The sequence below is a fragment of the Barbus barbus genome, assembly GCF_936440315.1.
Source record: "Barbus barbus genome assembly, chromosome: 15".
NCBI lineage: Eukaryota > Metazoa > Chordata > Actinopteri > Cypriniformes > Cyprinidae > Barbus > Barbus barbus.
The window spans coordinates 3,035,794-3,062,358 of NC_136743.1; the positions used below are offsets into that span (position 1 = coordinate 3,035,794).

At 35.5% G+C, this 26,565-nt stretch overlaps 2 protein-coding genes across 3 annotated transcripts in view; both read left to right on the forward strand.

Annotated features, from left to right (window-relative positions):
• Positions 1-1,265: 1,265 nt before the first annotated feature.
• On the forward strand, positions 1,266-10,354 carry LOC306881322 (NADH dehydrogenase [ubiquinone] flavoprotein 2, mitochondrial-like). Its single transcript, XM_079435353.1, has 8 exons — positions 1,266-1,384; positions 1,914-1,976; positions 2,350-2,412; positions 3,106-3,222; positions 4,549-4,717; positions 6,887-6,996; positions 8,814-8,890; positions 10,181-10,354. Exons 1-8 carry the CDS (start codon positions 1,343-1,345, stop codon positions 10,272-10,274), a joined length of 735 nt encoding a protein of 244 aa, XP_079291479.1. The 5' UTR covers positions 1,266-1,342; the 3' UTR covers positions 10,275-10,354.
• Positions 10,355-13,429: 3,075 nt separating this feature from the next.
• LOC306881940 (ankyrin repeat domain-containing protein 12-like) overlaps positions 13,430-26,565 on the forward strand; it is a 54,753-nt gene continuing 41,617 nt past the window's right edge. Inside the window, exon 1 of one of the 2 annotated variants that reach the window (XM_079436323.1) lies at positions 13,430-13,628. The gene's annotated coding sequence lies outside the window, so the exon portion shown is untranslated. The remainder of the gene's footprint in view (positions 13,629-26,565) is intronic. The other variant, XM_079436322.1, reaches the window with a different exon arrangement.

Here is a 26,565-nt window from a genome sequence, read left to right on the forward strand (position 1 = left end):
TGAATCTTGAGCTGCATCACTGTCTGGTACGGAAACTGCAGTGCTGCTGACTGCAAGACCCTCCAGCGGACAGTGAACACAGCTGCAAAGATCATCGGTGCCCCTCTCCCCTCCATCCTGGACATTTTCCTTACACGATGCTCCAGCAAAACCAACAGCATCGTGAAGGACTCCACCCATCCCTCCCACAGTCTCTTCCAGCTCCTACCATCAGGAAGACGGTACCGGAGCATCAGAGCCCGCTCCGCCAGACTGCTCAACAGCTTTTTTCCCCCAGGCTGTGAGAGCCCTGAACTCAAATCACCCCGCCCCCCTCTGAGACCCCATGCAAACCCCTACCTCCTGAAAACATGGACCACCCCCCATTGTGGGGGAAGTCGTGGCCTAATGGTTAGAGAGTCGGACTCGTAATCCAAAGGTTGCGGGTTCGAGTCTCGGGCCGGCAGGGATTGTAGGTGGGGGGAGTGAATGTCCAGCGCTCTCTCCACCTTCAATACCACGACTGAGGTGCCCTTGAGCAAGGCACCGAACCCCCAACTGCTCCCCGGGCGCCGCAGCATAAATGGCTGCCCACTGCTCCGGGTGTGTGTTCACTGTGTGTATGTTCACTGCTGTGTGTGTGCACGTTGGATGGGTTAAATGCAGAGCACGAATTCCGAGTATGGGTCACCTTTCAGTGGGTTCCCCCTCCTACCTCCTGAAACATGGACCTGATAATAATATTATGATAATAGTAACACTAGTATTATTATGATAATAGTAACACTAGTCATGACAACAAGCTAAGATAGATGGATAGATTGATAGACTCATCCTCCCTCTATCATAACTCTGGATTCACTCATGAATTTATGCCCAGGCTGTAATTTCCTGGAAAAATAGCCAGCAAATCTCGTTTGCAAAACTTTCAAAACAAACGAATTTCTACTAGACCAAAAATTTGAGCATATACACAAAATACTACTTCTAATCTTGTACCTTATATTATATTGATTCTCTGCTATTGCATTTGGAAAGAACACAAAAATTGTCCATTTATATTCATTTGAAATAAACCCCAGATGTTAAGCAGAACAATACTGGCTCACATTTTAGTAACAGTCTTGCATTATAAGCCATTTTAGCATTTAAGCTAAAGTTCTACAAGTGTGCATGCAGCATGCCGATTGTGTTATTTTTATCATGGCATGTCAAGAGCACGATGTGCATCTGCCGCTCGGTGATCCATTATTCAGACTCAGCGCTTTGAGCGTCCCTTGCGTAACCAGACCCGCTCAATCGAGCTCGCATTACTTGATGTCCGTCATTGCTTGTGTTTAGTGTGACCGAGCGCATTGAAAAGATGTTTCTATCTTCAACTCTGCGCTCTGCCGTGTTTTATGCGGTAGGTTTATTTTATATATGCTGTTATCGGATTATTCTTGAGGTGGTTGAAGGAATTGCATATGAATCATCATTTAAAGAGGCGTTGACATCTATGCAAGGACAAGAAGCTAATGCGCTAACAGCTAATAATCAGGCCTGGCTGTGTTTATATGTCATTAAGATATGAAATAAACCTTTTGTGTTAATTAAACACTTTAAAACTGCGATGTATTTGAATAATTTATCTTACAAATATGTTATTTTTTTTAGAAGTTGTGTGTATTCGCCCACACAGGTCGAGTAATCAATATATAAGTTAATTATATGTATGTCTATCTATTGCAGTATACACTATACAGTGCATTCACAAAATAGAAAGCATTATAGGCCATAAGCGCTGCATACTTAGTGCACAAGATATTATATTGCATATTTGGTCAGTACATACAATATACAAAAAAAGGATGTATTTGTTAGCAGTTTGCACCAAAAAAAAAAAAGTAGTTCGCTTTCTGTTCTGTTTTACACTTGATGCATTTCTTCTGCAGGCGAGGCAGGTCCGCAGTTTGCACCAGACATCAGCTCGAGCTGGAGCAGGAGGACTCTTTGTGGTGAGACTCGACTTTCATGTTTATTACAGTTTTTGTAATGATGTGCACACTGATGAGAACAACTGAATTAAATTGAGCTAAAATAATTACACTGTCTTATGTGGAGTTGCTTTATTGCTGAATTTGTTTCATAATTGGCAATGCAATCTTGAGCTCAATTACAACACTATTGAATTGAATCAAAAACTGATTTGAGCTGATAATGACACTTATCTTTGTATCTATTTGTTTTATAGTTGAAGAACTTTGCAACAATAATACTGTTTTTTTTAAATACTATAAAGCTGCTATAAAACAATCTGTAAAAGACAGGAGGACGCACTATTATAAGGCTGATGTTTGTGTTGCATTTGTTCTTTTTTCATTATTCCAGCACAGAGACACACCGGACAACAACCCAGAGACTCCATTTGAATTCACCCCAGAGAACACGAAGGTGAGGGAAATCTCAGCACTCATCGTTTTTGATATCATATGTGATCACATTTTTGCTGCCATTTTGATATTTTATAACTGCACATTTTTCGAAATTGAGATATATATATATATATATATATCTGAAAGCTGAATAAATAATCTTTCCATTGATGTATGGTTTGTTAGGATCGGACAATATTTGGCTGAGATACAACTGTTTAAAAATCTGGAATCTGAGGGTGCAAAAAAATCTAAATATTGAGAAAATCTCCTTTAAATCTGTCCAAATTAAGCTCTTAACACTGCATATTATTGATTGATTGATTGATTAACTTTATTAATCCCAAAGAGAAATTCACATGTCACAGCAGCTCATCAGAAAAAATAGATAAAAAGGAAAAAATAAAAATTTAAAATTGTATTTATATTTAAATTACTAATCAAAAATGAAGTTTTGATATATTTACTGTAGGAAATTTACAAAATATCTTCATGGAACATGATCTTTACATAATATCCTAATGATTTTTGTCATAAAAGAAAAATCTATAATTTTGACCCATACAATGTATTTTTGGTTATTGCTACAAATATACCCCAGCGACTGAAGACTGGCTTTGTGGTCCAGGGTCACAAATATGCCTTGCTGTGTTCAGATATGTTGAGTAAAGCTTATAGCTGTGTGGTTATTGTATAATGTATTTGACTACAGAGAGTTGAGGCCATCATAAATAATTACCCAGCGGGACACAAGGCGGCCGCCACTATTCCTGTGCTGGATTTGGCTCAGAGGCAGCACGGATGGCTCCCTATTTCGGCAATGAACAGGGTGAGAGGTTTTTTTGATTTATAAATAATAAAGAGTTCCCACAATCACTGAAAAACCTGGAACTATTAGTGATTTTAAGTTGTTTAAAAGTGTATATACATTTATTGGAGTTATTCCATTAACAATGTTATTTTAGAGTCATTGATATACTATTAGAATCAGAAAGAGCTATATTGCCAAGTGCACACACACACACACACACACACACACACAAGGAATTTGTCTTGGTGACAGAAACTTCCAGGTGACAAGACACAGATAAAAAAAAAAACAACAACAAGTGATATAAAAATATGTAAAAACAACACGCAATAGACAATATATTGTATCGACAGATGTATACAAATTATGCAAGGGAGTGTGGATAGATATTAAATCAATAACATGTATAATAAATATAAGTATAGATGTTTGGATTATAGTTTAATGTTTTGAATACTTTTTTTTGTATTTTCTATTTTTACTTGAACTTTTAAAGTTTTAGTAATTTTTTTGATTTTGTAATTTTTTTATGTTTGTTTTTCTAAATATCTCTATAGATTTTATTAATTTATATTTATTAGTTTAAGTTCTTTTGGTTTCAGCAAAAATGAGAAATGTTGCATTGCAACTAGCTGAAATTATATATATATATATATATATATATATATATATATATATATATATATATATTTTTTATATTTCATTTCAGGTAATGCTTATTTAATTTCAAATAATGTATTTCAGTTTTTTTGTTAACTGTAATAACGCTGAGTGCAGTCAGTCTCTGTGTGGACAGTCATGGAAATTCATTGGTTAAAATTGTGTGGAAATCTGTTAGTAATCATACAGTTAAAATGTGGAAATTTTAATAAAACTGACCGTTTTATTTGTAATTTATATGATCTGTGTTTTTTTCATACTGTTATTATGACATAGTAAAGTATTGATTTTGTATTCATAAATCATCTTTGTTAAATGCATCACAGTTTCATGTGTAGTTCACATCTTATTTAGTGCACAGCAGTCACCCAGCCTTCATGAAACACATGACCTTGATAAGGCATGCATTTCCATTTTCAAACCTGCTGTAGATATTCAGCATTTGACAGTCCAGTTTTATTCACAAATAGTGCTCTGTTTTTATTCAAATATAAGTTTCTACAGAATGTTGGCTATTGCATGTGCACAAAAAATACAGTATCATAAGTATTTGAAAATAAGTTTTTCAATTGTGATAGTGAATTTCTTATTTTCTATTATTAACATATTCTGGTTTTCATATTTTTGATTTAAAGCTATGGTCCTAAAAGCATTCCCTGACGTGATTTCTGATTTCTCCTGCAGGTGGCAGAGATCCTGGGCATTGCTCCAATGAGGGTTTATGAAGTAGCGACTTTCTACACCATGTTCCTCCGTCAGCCGGTGGGAAAGTACCACATCCAGATCTGCACCACTACGCCCTGCATGCTCTGCGACTCCGACAGCATCCTGGAGGCCATCCAGAACAAACTGGGTGAGCGAGAACCTTTTCCAGCTCTCCACAGGGACTCCACACAGACATCTCGACTCGCACGCCACCAATAAACACACTCGCTATATAAACAAACTAAAGCCACGCTGCTCAAACAAGGCCTGAAATTGGAATATTTGAAGATGCTGGAATAATACACTAATGGATTGTAATACTCTAATACTCATACATTAAAAAAAAAAACATATTTAGAAGTAAAAACAAAATCAGGCCGTGCCATCATTTATTCATCCTCGTTTTTTTTTGTTTATCTAGCAAATTATTCCTTAAAATATCATCTTTAGTGTTCCATATAGTGTCATTGATATACTATTCTAATTCATATTTGTTATATAATAAGCAAATGTGTGTAAACATATAGTTTTAAATGTCTATAGTATTTTTTCTTCTTTATTAGTTTTCATTTGAATTATTTTCTTCAAACTAAAAATTATGAGAATGAGAAATGATGCCTTGGCCACTAGCTGAAATAATATAATATAGAATTTGATGCAATAAAAATATAAAATAATTATGTAATTATATGCATAATAATAGAAAAGTTAACTTTTTTATATTTTAATTTATTTAATGTCATCCTAAGTAATGACTATGCATATCAGGTATGACAACAGCATATAAATTATGGTTATAAGTTAATCTTTTAAATTGTAAAATTTTTACATTTTCTGTTTTCAATTAATTTTAAGTCATTTAGTTGTGCATTTTCGTCATTTTTATTATTATTGTTTTGTTTTAAATGTTTAAATAGTATTTACCCATCTTTGTTAGTTTTCATTATTCATTCATTATAGTTATTCATTTTTCAATAATATATAAGTAATAAATAGGGCTATGCGATATGACGAGATATATCAGATGGACGAAATAAAGTCTATCGATTCATATTATGTTCTATCATTTATTTCATGGTGTCGCAAAATACATTGTTTACGGTAATAATTTTTCATCAGTTGGATGATTGTGACCTTTACACGCGTGAAGGGGAGACAGAACAACCAGAACAAAACGAGGACCTCCTTCCTAAACGAGGGACTACATCTGTAGCATGGACACGTGTTTTTAAGCGCTGCAGTTTTAAAACAACCGATTTTAAGCCGTTGAAACACAAACAACAGAGCTATAATGCGTGCGCCATCTCCGTTTCTGTGAGAGGACCGCGTTTTTTTTTTGTTTTTGCTGCTTTATTGGCTTTTAACGATTACATAAACGCACATATATGCGTCAGAATCCCCATCTTTGCAAGTATCCTCATAAACACAGCAATTTAGGTCTTAAGAGAGAGTAAACAGCTGAAAGAGAAAACGCATATGTGACCGTATATTGGATCCAGACTTCGGTCTTAAAGGGGAAGCTGTCCAATATTTGTTCTGTCTGCCATTCATATTAATCATGAACCAGAAAATCTCTCACTGCTCGACTAAATCACTTTTGTAACTTTAATAATTAAAAAAATAATACCCGTGTTAATTATATCTATCATGGATAGATAGATAGATAGATAGATAGATAGATAGATAGATAGATAGCTCATATAGTAGAGCATGGCGCTAGCAACGCCAAGATCATGGGTTCGATTCCCCAGGAAAGCAATAGCTGATAAAATGTAAAAAAAAAAAAAACTGTAACTTGAAAGCAATGTAAGTCGCTTTGGATAAAAGCATCTGCTAAATGCATAAATGTAGATAGATAGAATTAACACAGTGAAGACTATTTTTTTGTCCTATTGCTTGCAGTTAGCTTCTTATCCTTATTTCATCACTGATTGTTTATTTATCTTCATTGAGCTTGTTTTTTGTCTCTTTTTAGGCTTGTATAAGTTTGATATTGACATTGGTGACAAGGATTATGAAAATTCTATGGTATCAAAGATTTTAATATAACCTTTTTTTTTTTGTACTATATCGTGATATATATCGTTATCGTGATATAAAATTAGTCATATCGTGATATACGATTTTGGTCCTATCGCCCATCCCTAGTAATATATAATTTGATGTAATAAAAATATAAAAGAATAATAAAACACACATCATTTTGTAAATTTTTTTTTTATATATTTGATTCGATTTTATTTAATGTTTATTTTAATTAACACGTAAGTAATGGCTCTGTTTAATTGTCTAACCCAGAAATGATCTCTCCTGTCAGGTATCAAAGTCGGCGAGACCACAGCAGATAAATTATTCACGCTAACGGAAGTCGAATGTCTCGGGGCTTGTGTGAACGCACCAATGGTCCAAATCAACGATAACTATTACGTGAGTATGATCAGAGTCTCGTTGCGAATGTATGTTGATGAGCGGCAGCTAGTTTTATGTCTCCTCTAGGGGAGGCAGTTTCTCTGTTACGAAGTCAAGATGAGCAGTGTTTGTGCCTGTGCTCAGAGTGGCCTTAACAAGGGTAAAGGACACTATACAGGATGTGTTCATGTGGTCCTATCTGGTTTAAAGAGGTAACAAGAATTATTTTCTGATTGGCTGATAATCAATCCGACAGTCTAGATGATTGGAGAACGTTCAAACAAATTAACTTTGCATACTATTGTACAAATACTACTACTAATAGTTATTATACATCATCGTTTAAAAATATTGCATATAGTGCATGTTGTTTTTGTTGTATTGTAATTTATTTTAAAGTCAAAAAGGAATGCAGAACACACAAACAAAAGAACTTAATATACTAGTACAAATAACAATGCTAATTATTACTGTTACTATTAGTATTACCCAATGAAATAATAATATAATATTGATAGTGCATATGGTTTTTGTTGCATTCTAATGTTTAATTGTCAAATTTGTCTAAAAAGGCAAATGCACAACAAAAGAACTAAATATGCTTATACAAAAAAATACTAATTATTATAAAACATCATCTAAAAATAATAATGATAGTACATGTTTTTTTATTGTATTGTAATATAATTGTCATAAAGCTAAGAATGCATAATGTACAAACAAAAGAGCTTTGCATAAATGTAATTGTATAAATAATAGTACTAATTATTATTATACACAATCAAAAATAATATAATTTATAGTGCATTGTTTTTTTTGTTGCATTGTAACTTATTTTAATTGTCAAAAAGCACCAAATGCATAATGTACAAACAAAATAATCATTATTATTACTATTAATAATATATTGATAGTGCATAGAATTTTCTATTCTTATTTAAATTGTATAATTTATTAAAAAAGAATGCAGACATACAACAAAAGAAGTAAATATGTATTGTATTACTACTACTGCTACTAATTATTATTATACACAGTCCAATAATAATAATAATGTTACTAATATAATATTGATGGTGCATATTGCTATTTTTTTGTATTCTTTGTTTTAATTGTCAAAAATAAGAAACACTATCATTGGATTTCTAGCTAGAGGAAAGATTGCTTATATAAGTCACTTCATGTACTGTTTAAATAAAGATTAATTGACTATTTAGATCTGAGTCTGTATCGGTGGGGAATATTCCATGGGTTGTGTACGTCTCCGTTTAAGCTTGTTAAGTGAAACCCTGTATGACCTGCTGGGGTAATGATGCAATTAGCCGTGGCCTCTCACAGTTAAATAGAAATGCGTGATTCACCCTCCTGAAATGGGTTAGCAGGTCTCGTTCTGACAGCTAATCATCCGTTACGGCGTTTGGTGAGCTTATCCTTTGATGCATTCTTCTGGAGGAAGCTCGAGGAACCTAGAGATCACATCTACATGACCTTGCTGCTGCCAGATAATGAGATAGCTACGGTCTGGCTAGAGATCACTCATGTTTACCAATTACTTGCATTTAGTGTCACTAAGATTTTCAGAAAGTGAGTCACAGAAGGTCTTACAGGCAGCAGAACATCTGTAGCGGTTAATGCTTGCAAGTAATGTTTGGTTTAAAGAATTTTAATCGCCTATTAGGAAGATCTCAGTGGATCTGAAAACAAGCTTTATGTTTACGTTTTCTCTGAGTTCACCATAGTAAAGTTGATGCTTGAGCTTATAGAATAGGGTATACTATAATCAATTAATCCTGCATTAACAAGACTGTTTCCTTTCTTTCTGGTTTGGTTTGTAGGAGGATCTTAAACAGTCAGACATTGAGCAGATTATTGATGAACTGAAGGCAGGCAGAGTTCCTTCTCCTGGACCCAGGTACACACATCTCCCTTCTTTTAATATGACTTGATATATCGTAATAAAAGAGTCCACATCAGAGATTTTAAAGTGGCCATTGCATTTCCTGAGATACCTTCCTTGTCTCACAGACTGCAAATATGAGTTTATAGCATCTCTGATTTAAAGTTTAGGTGCAAATTCATGGAAATTCAACAGTGGAGTAATTCAAAATTTGATTTGTTGGTGTCATCACTCAGCACCAGTAGTTAATATGTGATAAATTGGCATGTATGCAATGCTTTGTTTTATTGTTGATGGTGCATATAAAATAATTAAATTATTAAACATAATTCTTTCTAGTGTTTTAAAGAAAAACAACATGGAAAACATACCTTTATTATTTCAAACTAGATTTTTATTGTATTCTACTTCTTGGCTGTTTGGTTGAAATGGTTCATCTGAATATTATAATCATATTATTTCAGAGTAAATACATAAATATTAAGTCTCACTAATACTGTATGTATTTGATGGAAAAAAACTGTAAAAACAGTAATATTGTGGAAGATGATTACAATTTTAAATAACTGTATATTTTAAACAATTGTAAATCCAAATATCTTTTAAAATGTAATTTATTCCTGTGATCAAAGCTGAATTTCCAGCACCATTACTCCAGTCTTCAGTGTCACATGATCCTTCAGAAATCATATACTGATATGCTTAATTAGTGGGGCTCAATGAACTGCATTTATTTAAAATAGGATTTTTTTTTTAACATTAGAAATTCTTTTACTGTCACTTTTGATCAATTTAATGGATCCTTGCTATTACATATAATGATGTGTCCTATCATGGCAGACAATAGTGCATATTCATATATAAATATAAATATGCATGCATACTTCAATCCATTATATTAGACTTTCAAGCGCAGCAGTGGGAATTGTATGTGAAGGCAACTCACCTTATTTGTGAATAGATTTAATTCTTTTTCAGAAATTGTGCCAAGCCAATTGATTTGATTATCTGGTTCTGAGTCAAGTATAGTTTGGTTGTGACATCATGGGAGTGTTTGGGACATTCACAGATGCAAGCTTACTAAAAGGATTGACAATCAGATGAAGGTTCAGTTGTTAGTTGTAAGAGGACGATGGTTAGCTCAGCTTGCAGTTCTCAGAGACGCCCCTATTATTTATTTCACTTGTGAAGATAATATGAGGCAACTAGAGGTCTAATTAAATAAGTACATGATGTGGGTGGCTAATGAATCATTTGGCTCGCTAAGAATGTTTTAATTGATTGTAATGATTTCACTTCCATCAGGAGCGGGCGTTTTTCATGTGAACCTGCTGGAGGTTTAACCTCACTGACAGAACCTCCTCCTGGACCAGGCGTTGGTGTGAGACCTGATCTGTAAACGGACCTCCATGATCTAGAGCCCTTGTAAACGTCAGAGATGTTGTCTATGTAAATAAAATATTATCATTAATTATACCCAATAGACCAGTGTGACTTTTTTTTTTTTTTTTAATTATTAAAAATGAACCATGCAGATTAAAGGAATAGTTCACCCTAAAATGAACATTCATAAGATTTGAAGAAATGTGTCATTACATAATTTGCTCACCAATGGATCCTGTGCAGTGAATGGGTGCCGTCAGAATGAGAGTCCAAACAGCTGATAAAAACATCACACCACTCCACTCCATCAGTTAATGTCTAGTAAAATGAAAAGCTGCGTGTTTCTAAGAAACACATCCATCAAGATGTTTTTAACTTTAAAATGTTGCTTTTGGCCAAAATCCATAACGCTTCCTCTAGTGAAAATCTCCCGTTGTCCTCTCACATCAAGATCCACCAACATATTTGTTTAGAACTCTTTTGGCTGTAAACAGTGCTCGATCTATGCCGATTTCTCTCCTGAAAAGATGACTGTGTCACTGGAGAAAGAAATATCACACAGAGGACTGGAAGCGACTGTTTGAAGTTGAAATGTCTTAATGATGGATTTGATTCTTACAAAAGTGCAGCTTCAGGATTCACAAAATGGTAATTGGTAGTGGATTATTGTGATGTTTTTATCAGCTGTTTGGACTCTCATTCTGACGGCACCCATTCACTGCAGATGATCCATTGCTGAGCAAGTGATGCAATGCTACATTTCTCCAAATCTGATGAAGAAACAAACTCATCTACATTTTGGATGGCCTGAGTAAAATTTCTGCAAATTATAATTTTTGGGTGAACTATTCCTTAAACTTTTATTTTTTTGAGTGTGTGTGTGTGATACAAAATCCATGTTTGCATGAAAATAATTTTCTTTTTTTATATATATATATATATTTCAAACAAGTAGTTTTTAATGCTCCACAGCTAGTGGAACATTTCTGAACACAATAATCAGCATGTTATGAGAAAACAAAGTTGAACACATTTACTGCAACAGTACTGGAGATAATTTCAACAGTTATTATAATATGCCTCATTTTTAGAAATTATGTAGACTAGAGTAATAATTTCACCTCAATTCACATTCTTGTCACTGACAGCAGCACAGCAATAAATAACTTTTTAATTAAATGCTTTAACCCATATGTTTATTGATTTATGTTTAGTTATTTTCATTAATAGACAATTGATAAAAAATGAATATGTCAGATGTCTTTGAATATTGGGGTTGTGGCATATTCATCAAAATATGACCAAATTCTAATTAATTTAGGAATAATCTTGTGCATGTAAACAAGACGAAGGCCTCCATCCCAAATATACTTTTGCAATTTTATAACAAAACATAACAAGCACATACAGTGTAGTTTTCCATTACTTTGTGAAACAATCAATGCTTTAAAAATACATTTTGCCATCCATACAGCATAACCTCACTGACAGTGGCAGATGCAGGATTTATAAATATGTATGCATGTATGTGTGTGTGTGTATATATATATAAATGGGTAGTTGACGTATCAATGTGTCCTATGGTGTGACGGTCTATCAGTGCATGTCTTTGATTTACTTTCACTTTTAACCAGGAAAGTCATTAGATTCCTATTTACAACCAGAGGAAAATACAGTATTGAAAAAACATTGTTAACTGGTTTTATTAAGACAAAACGATTGATTATTATCACTGAATCAACCTAAATGCATTCATTTATACCAACAAACAAATTTATGGGTTAAAATAAGTCGAAATTGCTCTTGGAGGTAAAAAAAAAAATTGCAGGTCACCACTTTTACAGTGTCTTGGATACACATAATATTACATCATAAATCATAATATAGGAGTTATAGTTTGATTAGCCTAAATCATGTTAGCTGAGTTAAGACACAAACAGCATGCAGCTGCCAAACACACTATTTACATGCTTATGCAATTGTACAAATGTAATATCACAACACTGTATGGTACTTTGTTTTTATGGTTCAAACCATAACCCAGTTCTACACAAGATAGTTACAGTGTTTATTCATGTTATGATCACTTTTTCAGACCAGAACATTTCATTTCATGCAACTGACTCTAGCTGGGCTATGCATATGTGTGCACGTGTGTGTGTGTGTGAGAGGGGGATGGGCGCTGGCTAGACACACACACACACACACACACACACACACACACACACACACAGACCAATGTTCTCTCTTGTGATTCGAGCTCGTTCTGCAACATAATACCAGCCCATCTCCTGCGCATGCGCCAACTCCCTTTTTCCTACATCATGTAAATAACCAACTGCGCCACAACAATAACAACCTCCGAAAGCGCGACAACGGCGTTCTAAACCAGCGAACCTGGAATCAAACACATTTTATGCGCTCGAAATAACAGAATTGGGTCGCGCTCGTCAAATACCTTCTTCTCCTTCTCCTCGCGCCTCTCCCAGAACATTCGCGCTCGCGCTCGCTGCAGCGTCGGACGGAAAGGGTGACGTCACAGTGCGCAGCGTCAGCCCCCTCCCAGAGAGAGAGAGAAATAATAATAATAATGATATAAATCCTCATACAAAAACTAATTTACGACATGGGATAAGCACAAAGTGAATGCATTTCACTCGTTAAAAAATTCAAATAAATAAATAAAAGGAGCATTTTTCTTTTTACATTTATTTTCATTATTTTTTAATTATTATAATACAAAACAGTAAAATAAAAGACTATAGGAAATAACACAAAAAGTTAATAAACAAATAAAATGTATTAAAATGAAAGACACAGGACATATATTCTTTGCATAAAATGAAAATAATACATATATATTTGCCTAAACTGATATTTACATATAATTTAATCCCCCAGCCAATGCATTATGTATTTTATGTATTTGTATAAAACTAATTGAAGAAATAATAAATAACATAATGAAGTAATAATAGTACATACGAGTCAAAATATATTTAATTTAATTAAAAAAATAAAATAGAGATATTAAATATAGTGTTATGTAATAAGCGTGTTTATATTGTATGTAAATATATTAATACATAAAATATGAAATATTAAACAGCAAACGTTTCAGAGCGAGTACGCGCCGTGGATCACGTGGTCCCTCTTCGGCCAATGAGCGCCTCCGCTTCGCGTGTTTTTCGCTGGGGCTTTTCTGAGACGGACTGTTTTCAAAAGCAGCACCGAGAGACGTCACACATCCGAGGGGTTAATGTTCAGCTTTTACCCTCCGACACACTCGTTTCTTTTTCTTAAAATCGTCGAGAATTCGTCCTCTGCTGGGAGGTGAATGACGAAGAGGAAGACGAAGAGCGCTGCGACGGTAAGCGGAAAGTTTCAGTTGTTTTTTGTCGCGGTTTACGACTGAAGCAGCAGGAAAACGCGTTGAGTTTAGCTCCGGAGAGAGTCTGAGAGCTGGGGCAACAATAACCCAGTGTGTGGGGGATTTTCGAGGCTTTTTGTGAATATTAGCAGCAGCTGCCTGGAGCGGGGTTGTGCTCGCGAGCGTTGCTACTGCGCCGTGCACGCGTCAGTGACGTTATACGCGGGTGTGAAGAGCTGGAGGCCCCGCATGTCTCAGAAACCCACTGCAGGCTCATTGTCTGTGTGTGAGAGGGCCATAGCTTTCATAACAAACCCGTTTAAGTTGGATCTTTCTGTCAGACAGTCAGCCGGAACGCGTTGCATTTATTATAATTTGCATTATTTACCAGCACCCATTTTTCTCTTTTCACGTCTGGCATCAATGCATGGAATGTATGTAAATATATTTGTATAATTATTTCGAGGTGTTTATTATATCGAGTGTGGTTGCAGCTGCGACGTGCATGAAATGTTGTATCCATGCATGCAGCTCTGCTGTGTGTGTGTGTGTGTGGTTTGCACAAAGCTTTATTTGGTGACCGTCCTTCGCGCAGAAACCTTTTGTCTAAAGGCGTCTTCAGCTGTGCAGCGACAGCCAGAAGCATGTCAAATACAGTTGCATTTTCTAGTGTCTTTCATAGAGATTTTTTCTGATGACATAACACGTTACTACATTGTTTACTATGAGCAGAATCTAATTGACACGAATCAGGCTTTTACTGGGAGGCACCACCTCTCACCCACTACAAAATATATATGCTTTTAAGTTATACAAATAATTATATAAAATACAATTATATATAAATATAAAATAAAAAACGATATCATATATACAAATATTTACATTTTTAATATAGTATTTTATTCTTAATTGTTAATTGGCTTTTTTGAGAAAACAGTCCTGTGCTTTTGGATAGAATTTAGAACATTGTATCATTTATAATTTTCATACGTTACATTTATTTATATACCGGTATATATTTATTTTTTTCATTTTGAGAAGACAGGCCTGTAATATTGAAAATATGTTTTTGATTACAGGGTCGATATTAATTCTGAAATTTGTGTTGTTTGGCCATTTAGAAATATTTAAAAGGGAAAAATTGCTTATTGAAAATAAATTTTTTGTCTCCCACATTTTCTACATTTAAACTGCACTATAATAAATGACATATTTTGCTCTTTCTGCTTCAAATAGTTACATTAATTTCAGTGTATTACTGACCATTTCTTTGTAATTATGTATGGAATTTTCTAGTAGTTTCTGAGAGAAAATAGTTTCTACACCATTTTTCATTGTAGACTTATTATTGTTGTGCTTATGTAATGATTTGAGCATTTTTGGATGTAGCTTCAAGGTTTTGGTTTGACATTTGTTTTTAGGGAGGACAGATTTGAGATTAATTTTAGCCTGTGAGTTTGCAATCTAGATCAGATGTTTACGCCCACTCCCTTCATCTTGTTCTGCGCTCACACACGTTCAGAATGACATATTAGGGATTATTATTCAAAGATCCCAGTTTTCCACAGCTGGGCCACCGTCCAAGGAGAGCCTGTGGTTCCTGCTGTTTTTCCACTGACCCTTTTTGAAGTCACGGGGCCACATGCACGAAAGGCCCTGTGTGAGAATCTGCGTTATGATGAATAATAACAGGCTCGTCTCTGTCCAGGTTGCTTCAGGGCTTCTTAGCCTCCAAAATGCGTCTTTTATAGTTATATCTGGTGTGCTTACGTTAGATACAGGATCCGTGGCGGTGCTGATGCGCTGGGAATTTGCAGCGACTGTCAAGGCAACACTCGCACGTATCTCAGCAAAATAACAAACTGCAGTTGGCAGATGAAAAGCCATACAGATTGAGCCAAAAAAAAAAAGACTGACAATGAAATTGAGCTTAAAAGTTTGAAATAATAAACGCAACCTCAAAAAGGCAGGTTTTCTCAGTTAAAAGCACTACCACTCATTTGTTTTTCTCATTTGGGCCTAGAAGCGAAGCTTGCTGTAATGTCAGAACAGCCACCTCTCTATTATTTGTTTCAGGGTATTCCCTTTTCATAATACCCCAGTGTTCATAATGTGTTTAACTTATCCATACACTGATTTCCAGCAGAGTTAGAACAAAGAATGTGCATTTGATGTGCAATAATGTTTGTTTTGAATATATTATGGGTGTTATTTTTAACAACACAGCCAAACCCATAAAACAGACAATATTAGGGATTTTTGAGAGTACTATTGACAACTAGCTATATCCGGTTGGCTGATTATTAAAAGTGGTATTTTCCCCGTATCAGTTTCAAACGACTTTGTGAACACAAATATTCTATTAATACATTTTTTTGAATATTTTAACTGAATTTTAATAAATTGTGTGTGTTTATTTAATTTAAGAAATTTTATGCATATACATATTGGTCAAACTAGCCTTGTAAACATGTTCTTGTCAACATAAATATTCTATTAATGAACTTTAAAAAATATTTGTTCAGGATTTTGAGTAAATAGTGTCTAATTTCAGCAATTTAATGCACACATCCCTTCCCATAAATTTGATTATTTTTATTATATCAGCATTATTTCAGCCACGTTCCACCACTGATATTTGTATTATTGGCCAATGAAATATTTATTGATCAAACCAGACCTGTAAACAAATATTCCTGTCAGAATAAATATAATAATAAATTATTTTGATTATTTGTACACAATTATGTGTTGATTTGATTTATGCAATTTTATGTACATGTTGTTTCTCATAAATTGGATTGATTTTTTTAACATTAACATTATACCAGCCGCTTTTCACTATTGATATTTGTATTATTGGGCATCAAAACACTCCATATTGGTCAAACCAGCCTTGTAAACAGATATTCTTGCCAGCTTAAATATTCTAATAATAAATATTTCATAAAATATTTTTTGAATAAATTCTGTGTAAAATAACTGTTATTTTAATTCAATCAATTTTATGCACATCTCATTTCCCATAAACTGGAATATTTATTTTATATCAGCCACTTTCCATTATTGTCCATTCAAAAAAAATCCATATTGGTCAAACCAGCCTTGGAAACATAAATATAATAATACATTTTTAAAAATATGCATGTTTTACTGAATTGAGTAAACAGTGTGTAAAATGTTTATTTAATTTCAGCAATTTTATACAAGTCTCATTTTCTGTAAATTGGATTATTGAATATATCAGCCACCTTCCATTGTTGATTTTGGCATTTTTGGCCTTTAAAAAATCCATACAGGGCAAATCAGTAGTTGTGTTCTTTAAAACATTGTTTTTGTATTTTATTCAGATGTTCATCTTGTAGGTTTGTTTCATTTGAATTATCTGTATAGTACAGTACTATAATTTACAACCTTTACAAGGTGCATTTTCAGGCAGATCATATTTGAAGGACTTGCACACTTTACACAATGCATTTATTTTAACCTAAAATTTGAACATTAAAGAAGGTCACATTATGCATCAGCATGCACGTCTGTCTGCAAGAAATCAGAAGTGCACCAACTGGTGCTGCACATTTCGCAGCTCTGTTTACAGTCGTGTCCTAGTTTTGCTTTCATTTGCACAGATGACACCGGTACGCTGCAGCGTTTCTGTCGAGTTCACTCACCGCACGCCGGACGGTTGGAGCAGACGTATTTCCATGGAGCTCGTGCGAGCGGGAGCTGCTTGCATGAGAGGGAGGGAGAAAAAGGGAAAAGCGGCAGAGACAGAAACAGGCGTGTGACTCACTCTCCTACCCATTAGACGCTGGCCTTTGTGATCTGAACCATTCCCGTGAGAGACCTCTCTCCCCGCTTCACGTTCAAACTGGATGCCATTTTTATTTTGCCGAGCTCCTTTTTTCCTGCACAGACGCAGGGCTTTGAAGTACGAGGTTTTTAACGCTGACAAGAAAGGGCTTTGTGTCTCTTCCTGATGTTGACACAATTTGGCACATTTTTATCGCAGTTATGCTGTTTTGGCTTAAATTATATCTGCATTTGGTCCTGTTTTGCAAAATGAAGGTGTATTTTGAAAAAAATAGGCCTTCATTAAGAGCTTGTATTTCTTGTACTGCTTTCATCCTGCGTGTTTGAAGAGCTTTCGGTATCACTGACCTCTGGATCCATTTCGTAAAATAAACACAAGCGCTCTCAACAAATGCAATCCAACAGCCGTAGTGTCGGTCATTTAGTCAGTAGGCTGATTTTCTTTCACACCGTTCTACACATCATTAGCCTCTAATGTCTGTTATTTAATATTTTTGGCTAATTTATTCATTGTCACAGCTGCTAGTGGTCGATCAGTATGGGTTTTGAAATATTTGATGTTGATTATTCACATTGAGAAAGCAGGGTGGACTACTGATATGCAGTTCAGAGTTTGTTATCCTGGCTGCGGCTGCATTTATTTGATCAAAACAGTAATATTGTGAATTCTTTTTTTTTTTTAATTTTAAAATATCAGATTTGTATTTAAATACATTTTAAAATTAAATGGATAACTGTGACGCAAAGCTGAATTTTCAGCATTATTACTCCAGTCTTCAGTGTGACATGATCCTTCAGACATCATTCTGATATGCTGATTTGCTCACAAAACACTTCTGATTATTGTCTATGTTGAAAACAGTTGTGCTGCTTCATATTTTTGTTCTGTATTCTTTGATGAATCGAAAGTTTAAAAAGAACATCATTTTTAAAATGGAAATCATTTGTAACATAATCAATTTAATGCAGCTCATGCTTAGATGTATTAATTAAAAAATATATTTTAATGTAATTTCCAATACAGAACACACAAATCTGTTGGATTCGTATGTAACACTTATTTAGCATTTTTTCACTAAAATACTGGGAAAATGTTATGTACGTAGATTTTGAACATACATTTGTAATTGATTATGTGGGCACAATATATCCCAAAATGACCAATCATTGGCCTATTAATTGGTTTGGCCGATTATATCGGCTTGCATTTGTGTATTTGCACAGAGAGTGATGTTAAGATGTCTTGAGAGGAGGCATTGGATAAGTTTACATGGACATCAGTAATCTAATTATTGACCTTATTCTGAATAAGACCCTTATGAGTTGCTTTCAGAATATTCCTTTCATGTTCCTGTTTTATATCTTATAGTACATTCACATAGATCGATTAATGGCACGTCATTACGTCCCCACTCGACGCCATCCAACATTCCCTCAAGAATTTCACGGACAGTTTGTCTTCGTTATGGTGCAATGAACAGTTTTGGGTGTTTAATTTTTCGAAAGTTTCAAGTGCAGTTAATAATTTGTCGTGCTGTACATGCAAACAGACAACAGCGTTGTTGAAACCATGCTCTTTTGTTTGCCGTGAAACGGTTGACCACTGCCGTGTGTGTATAGACTCTTAATCAGAGTATTGTCTTAATCGTGTTAAAATCAGAATATTGTTGTCCATGTTAACGCACTGACTGTTAAACACCTACATAATCACAATATCATGCCGCACCGGCCGCCATTTATTTTTTAGACACCTGTTCTTTTCTCTGTGACACAATAAGTGTCATTAATGTAGTTGATAAACAGGAAAGTGGGTCCAGCTGAATTGAAATGATCATTTGTTGGTTTGGTATAATGAAGGTTATTATACCGCGGCAGCGGTCGCGGCAGTCGTCGTGTGAAGCCCTCTTAGTGTGAAGACCAAAGAGTGTAAAGTCCATCGACTCTACCGTGCGACTCCACCGGGCAGGGACACCGGCAAGGGATAGTAGTAGCTTTTTATTTAATTTTTTCATTGATATGTTTATTATTGAAATGTTGTTGTTATATGCATGTGTTAATTTTATTTAATGTCTTTATTTTCTTAAATATGTGGGTAGATAGTATTTATAGAGTTGTAACTTTTTAGTTTTAGTTACTTTTTCTTATTTGTAAGTCGCTTTGGACAAAAGCGTCTGCTAAATGACAAAAGTAAGTAAAGTAAAGTAATCAACATTATAGTTTGCTCTTCAGATTGGTGAACACTCATTAACAGCTGCATATGTCACGAATGTCGAACATTTTCCCCTCTAGCATTTCTCTTGAACGGCACACACAAATCCTCTGAGTTTCCTCTTTTTAAGAGTCCCTTATAGAAGCTGATGGCGTTCAGGGAAACCCCCTGTGAAAATACGTCAAGTTTCATCCTTCTCCTCACAAAGGTCAGGCTTTGAAAGCCTTCAGTGGGACGGCTGTGTAACGCGTGGCTCTCTGGGCGTGTAGGACACAGCTGATGCAGTGAATCTGATGCAAGTCATTCCTCCTGCTGCTGTTTCCACTACAATGGAAATTCAGACACTTTAAATACTGTATTTGCATCATCTTAGGTTCAGTGATGAAGCCTCTTCTTATCAAGAACCCTTTTAACTGTATAGTGATCTTGAGTTGATATACTGTCGTTTTGAGATTAAGAAAGCTCCTGATGCTTCATGATAAGTTCTTCAGATGTTTGTATTGGTTTCCCGTCGTTCTAAAATTAACTTGCTTATAAGGAGATTTAGATTTGCTCCAGGTTAAATGAATGGTAATAACTTAATGTTAATTCATTTACATATTGATTCAGGTCAAAGTAGAAGAGATAGTAGCAAAACATTTCACAATGCACTATAAAAAAACTATTGTAAATAAAACGAAGATTATTGGAGTACGTGTCACTACTTCAGAATTTCTACTTCATTTTTAATTCAATGTTACTTGACATTTCTTTAATTATTTGTGAAATTTATTTGGAATTTCTAAGTGAAAATAGTTCAAGTAAATCCTACACCAATTTAAGTGTACTAAGTGTTTAAGGCGTTGTAGAAACTTTTAGAACTGATTCCTCCGCTTACACAAACTGACTAAGTGTACATGGACATCAGGACATCGTTTTAATACGATTAAGACAATACTCTGATTAAGAGTATATCATGTAAGCAGAAATTTTTGATTACCTTAATCCGGCTAAAGTCATAATCGAAGTAAACACAAATCGAATTAAGACGTGGAGTATTCCAATTTTAGTCGAATTATCGAGGTGCAGTACAGACATGTACACACCTTAATCAAACTTTTACCGTCGTGTAGGACTTTTCGGCGCATTTTGCAGGATACACACACGGCAGTGGTCAAGCCAGCTGCCATATCACCCTGCAGCCCACTGAAGCTAAGCAGGGTTGAGCCTGGTCAGTACCTGGATGTGAGACCTCCTGAGAAAACTAGGTTGCTTTTGGAAGAGGTGTTAGTGAGGCCAGCAGGGGGTGCTCACCCTGCGATCTGGGTGGGTCCTAGTATAGTGATGGGGACACTATACTGTAAAAAGCACCGTCCTTCGGATGAGACGTTAAATCGAGGTCCTGACTCTCTGTGGTCATCCCAGGATGTCCTTCGAAAAAGAGTAGGGGTGTAAACCCGGCATCCTGGCCAAATTTCCCCATTGGCCTCTGACCATCATGGTCTCCTAATCATCCCCATACACTGATTGGCTTCATCACTCTGTCTCCTCTCCACCAGTAAGCTGGTGTGTGGTGGGCGTTCTGGCGCACTATAGCTGCCGTCGCATCATCCAGGTGGATGCTGCACATTGGTGGTGGTTGAGGAGATTCCCCCCTTCTATGTAAAGCGCTTTGAGTACCCAGAAAAGCGCTATATAAATGTAACAAATTATTAAAGTTACTTACTTGACGATGTTGTGTCCTAAAATGCCGTTAAGACTGAATGCAGCTGTTTGTGATTATTAATTTACGGCCGTGAGCAACGTGTGTGAAGTGCAGACGCCGATGCGGGAGAGGTGGGTCTGACTCCAGGCTACTATTGCCGCGGGTTATAATGCAAGTTAGCGGTTCTAAATTCACATTAAACCACGGCTCCATGGGTTTTTTGCTCTAATTTATGTTTGGTTTCGTGCTGGTATTGGTATATTTTGCATGCTATAGGACTCGATCACTTGACGTGATTGGTTATTGGTTCGTGACGTAGCAACCCGAGGGCTGTTTCAAACCAAATTTTTGTGACTGACTTGGGGACACTACAGTATTAAGGAGAAAAAACTCAGCAATGGTGTTGATTAATGGACATAAACAACATAAACTTGATTTTCCTCACAGGGGGACTTTAAGCTCATCAGACTTGGCAACAGTAACCAGGGGGCAGAGTGAAGGCTCAGTAGGATCTTTTATTTTTCAGAGCGTCGCAGCAATGACTGAAGGTTTATTTTCACATCGTGCTGCTGAGCGCAGTTGGATCGCGAGGCAATTGGTTTCTAGAAACCCTTCAATCAACAGGTCTGTGTTTGCTGGTCTGTACACACGTCCTGTCAGGAAGTAGAGTGACTTTCTCCTCACGCTCAAGACCCGGGCGGCACGCACCCGTCTGAAACCACAGTCACATTTTCCTGCAGAGCTCTATGTGATGTAACAGCTCATGTATTATTTACATTTGATATTTACTCATAAAGAGTGTGACATGCTCATTGTCCATTACAGAATATCTAATGTTTGACTGAAAATTATATTTTTTGTCAGTCAAGATATGACATGATGTGTTTTTTTAATTTATTTTTTTATATATAATTTGGCCATATTCATTAGCCCCCCCAATTCTCTGTTTTCCATTATTCTGGCTTCAGGTTAATTAATTTTAATAGTCAAAAATGAGGGATAATCAATTCTATTCATAAAACTTTAACAATAGGCTGATATCTAATTAAAATGTTTAAAATTCTAGGAGATGGATTTTATTATTTCAGAAATTCTCTGGCTGTTTTAATTTTTCTGGATTTTGTTAAATTAATTGCATGACTTCGTACAAACTTATCAAAAAACAAACTAAAAACATTCATCAAATTTAATGTATAAAATGTCAATGGTTTAATAAATCTTTTAAAATGTAATCAGATGAAATGTAAAAAAAAAATTCATTTTTGGCAAACAAAGTGCTGCACAGTTACAGTTAAATGTAAAACTTGAATGAAAAATTGTGTGATATTGTGGGAAATAGTTATTTACATATGTATACCTGTATGAATGAAATTTTCAGATATTCCTTGCAGTTGCTTTGTAGTTCACACTTTAGAAAATGTACCAAAAGCATCTGTTCTCTGTAGCTCTTGTGGTGCTTTGATGTCATACAACGATCGTTCTGCGTGCGCAGTGCCACTGCATTAGATGACGTCGAATACGTTTAAAGCCGGCGCTAGAAAGCAAAACCTCAAGAGGATCAATCCTCTTCCAGAATTCTTTCTGCACCTTCACGTCTTGAATCCCAACTGCCGGGAAAACATAACTAAATATGACTGAAACGGTATGTAAAGTAACATAGCACTTTATTTTATTTCAGAAAGTATTTTTTCTGCTCATTTTGTTGAACATTTCACTATTATTTTCACGTGCAAGTTCACAGTTTTGGTACTAGTTTCAAGGTACTTTAAATATACACTGTGTTTGTGTATGCTCCTGAAATAAAAGTTCAGAAAGATGTGATGCATTGTTTTTGTTAATGCCTCACCATATACAGTCTCTTTTAAGGGTATAATCAAGTATTTTCCATTGTCTAGTCTTTAATAAGCAAACAAAAATCACAATAAATTGTAATATCGAATCGCAATAGTTATATAATCGCAATACTCAATTATCACTATATATATTGAATCGGTACACAAGTATCGGGACAGTATTGAATCGGCAGATTAGCGTATCATCCCAGCCCTACTTTTTACCGTTGCTCTGCAAAAGTTGTATGCGTTGAGTGCTGTCAGTGTACAGCAAATGTAATATTCAGTTATGATGGCGTACCGGAGAATCAAGTTGTAAAACTCGGTCGCTTAGGTCTTATGTTGTGTTTCCGCTAGCTTTGTAAAGGAGCTTCCAAACAATGGTCAGGCAATCTCGCAATCTCATGTCTCTGACACTTGAGATGAGACGGCCAGCATCCTCATGCTCTTCAGCAGATTGTCTGGAGAACTTGAGACGTTCTTGTCTTCTCCATTGTTCAAGCGCATTACCTACTCATCCATTCAAACCTCCTAACACCTTCATGAATCTAATTACAGCAGAGTCACTTCAAAACACACACCATGACAGAGTCACATCTACTTCTCCAAAACACTTACTTGTGTTTTAATTTTACAAAGACTTCTGTCATTTTTTTAATATTGAGAATAGTTAAATTTTAGTCTGGTTTATAAATTGGTCTATTGATGAATGCCAGTGATCTCAAAATGGCCAAATATTGACAGAAATAAAACCAATTTCGTAGGTTTTTAAAAATATATTTTTTTATTAACTTCTATTTTTGTTGTTTTGTTAAATTGTAAATGGTACTTTTTGATATTATATTCTGAACAAATGATTCCAAGTTAACTGACTGTAATAATCCCTCATTTGATAAGACTTTGGCCCCGTTTACACTAGTGCATTTTTGTTTTTAAAACGCATAACTTTTGCTACTGTTACGCCTATCGTTTACACTACTCTGGCGTTTTCGAGGTCGAAAACGGAGACTTTTGAAAATGGCGTGGCTGCCCACATTCTCTCTGCATTGACACTGTTTTGCTGTTACTGTTGTTTTTAGCGTAGGCATAACAACGCAACGGTATCACCATAGAAACCAATGCACATTCAGTAAAAACGAAAGAGCGCTTATGGACACACAAATCGGATATGAACAGTTGCAATGCGCTGTGTGGACAGTCAGTTATTAAAATCAGATTCCATCCGGATATGCACAAAATCGGATTTGGGCTGACAGTCTGAACGAAGCTTTATTGTACCCATAGATATGTATGGGTAGATTCCCCATTCGACCCCATAGGTTGGACATCACAGTACTGTATTTGGATCTTATCCAATCAACAATCTGCTGTTTTTGATTAATACAGAATAGTTATGATCAGACTATATGGACAGGTGCAAAGCAAACAGGTTGAGCTTTTAATTTTGCAAACATTTATTGGATTTCTTACTGTTGACATTTAAATCAGTGACGAGGGCTTTGTTTTTATTTAAAACAAATACACAAAACAAAAACACAATAGTCCCAGGACGTCGGGCTAGCGATTTTGTGAGCCCTGTCGTTTACCACTGACAATAATAATAAATTTGGACTATGAATATTATTGGAAACATACTTCCATTTTTACTTGATATAGGCCTAGATTAATATAACCGCTCAATCACCAGCAATTTACGATTTTATTTGAGAAATGGTCTTTATGGCAATCCACCAAAATAAAAGTTTAGTTTAAAGGCAGGGTATGCAATTTTTCAAAAACGTTTTAGAAAACTGAGTCGGGGCCGAGTACCAAAATAAACGTGTAGCCAATCAGCAGTAAGAGGTGTGTCTACTCATGATGTGGAGGAGAGAGCGTTCAGTGAAAGAGGAAAACGACTGTGGAAGGATAAGGTAAGAAGTAGGACCCGTGTAAATATCAGATCAGCTTTCCAGCGCTGGAGAGAACTCAAGGAGCGGAAGGCCTGCGATCAGACGCCGAGGTTGCTTTGTTTCTTCCCGATAGGTGAGTAACACCGTGTCTACACCGGACGCTGTGCGCCGCAACAACTAAAGCCTGCCTACACTGGACGCGTGTATTTCAGGCGAGAATGTAGTTGTTTAAAACTCAAATCTGCGGGTTAATTTATAAAAACAGCGACTATTTGAAAATGTGCTTTGCCGATTTCGGAGACGTTCGCGATCACCGGGCGCTCAGTGCTCATGTATCCCAAAGAGTGGAGCATAACCTCGGCTAGTCCTTCTGACATTTGCCGCTGGCTCTGATGTCTCTGTAGTGGATAAACGTAAGATATAATTAGTTTTGGGTAAATCTAACAGGTAATCTTTGGTCTTTATTCTATTGTTCTATTAATATGTTTAAATGAAAACGAAAAGAGGCAGTGGTGTAGACTTTATCCATCAATATTAGTGTGCAGATCTGTGAAACGTCCTGACAGTGAATCTGACACCATAATGACATAATGAAGGGTTGTGTAAAAATCTTAGGTGCAAGACAAACTAGTTTGGTCACTTTGGTGAACACCTTTTCAACCCTTGGCAGATTTTGGCAGCATTTGTAGTAATTTGAGAAATGGTGGTGCATTGCCTGGTCCTGTCTTTTTCAGCATGTTGAATACAAAAGAGGATGCAAAACTTATATTGTTCTCTGTTGCATTAAATGTGCGTGTGTTTGTGTGAGTGTAGGATTATACTGGATTCATGTGAAGTGAAACCAACCTCCCTAATACAGGAACAAGAAACCGACTTTGACAGCAGCGTGTTGCTGGTTCACAACGTGTGTTTGTGCCAAAAGTGGGCAAAGCTTTCTGTTTGCACAACGTGCTCGACTGGAACGTGAGACGGCCTGCACTGTTGTCAGGCTCTTTTTACGAGTGTAGTTGTGTTGAAACGGTTGACGGTCATGTGCTGGTTTTGCAGGAGCTGCAGTAACTTGCGCCTCATGACATGAGCTACCGTACAAGAGCCTGTTTATTTTATCTGGAGTTTTTGACATTACTGTAACGTGAATGCAGTCATAATTTCAATACTAACAATGTAATACACACTTACAGTCAACAGTTTAAACACACCTTCTTGGTCTTTATTATACTATTTTGCACATTTTATATTTGTTTACTGGTTGGCTTCTCCAGAGCATGCATGCATGCATTTATTTATTGCTTGAAATGAACTTTGTAATTATAAACAGGTACATCTCAATTTTAATATCATGAAAAACTTTTTTTTTTTTTTTTTAAGTGAAACTTTCATATATTTTTGATTCATTACATGTAAAGTAAAACATTTCAAAGGTTTTTTTTGTTTTAATTTTGATGGTTAGTGCTTATAGCTCATGAAAGTTAGAATATTAGAATATTTACATTTGAGTTTCAATTAA

Coding starts and splice junctions, on each gene's coding strand:
- LOC306881322 (XM_079435353.1), top strand. CDS start 1,343: ATGTTTCTATCTTCAACTCTGCGCTCTGCCGTGTTTTATGCG. Junction 1,977..2,349: donor GAGCAGGAGGACTCTTTGTG/GTGAGACTCGAC, acceptor TCATTATTCCAG/CACAGAGACACACCGGACAA. Junction 4,718..6,886: donor GGCCATCCAGAACAAACTGG/GTGAGCGAGAAC, acceptor CTCTCCTGTCAG/GTATCAAAGTCGGCGAGACC.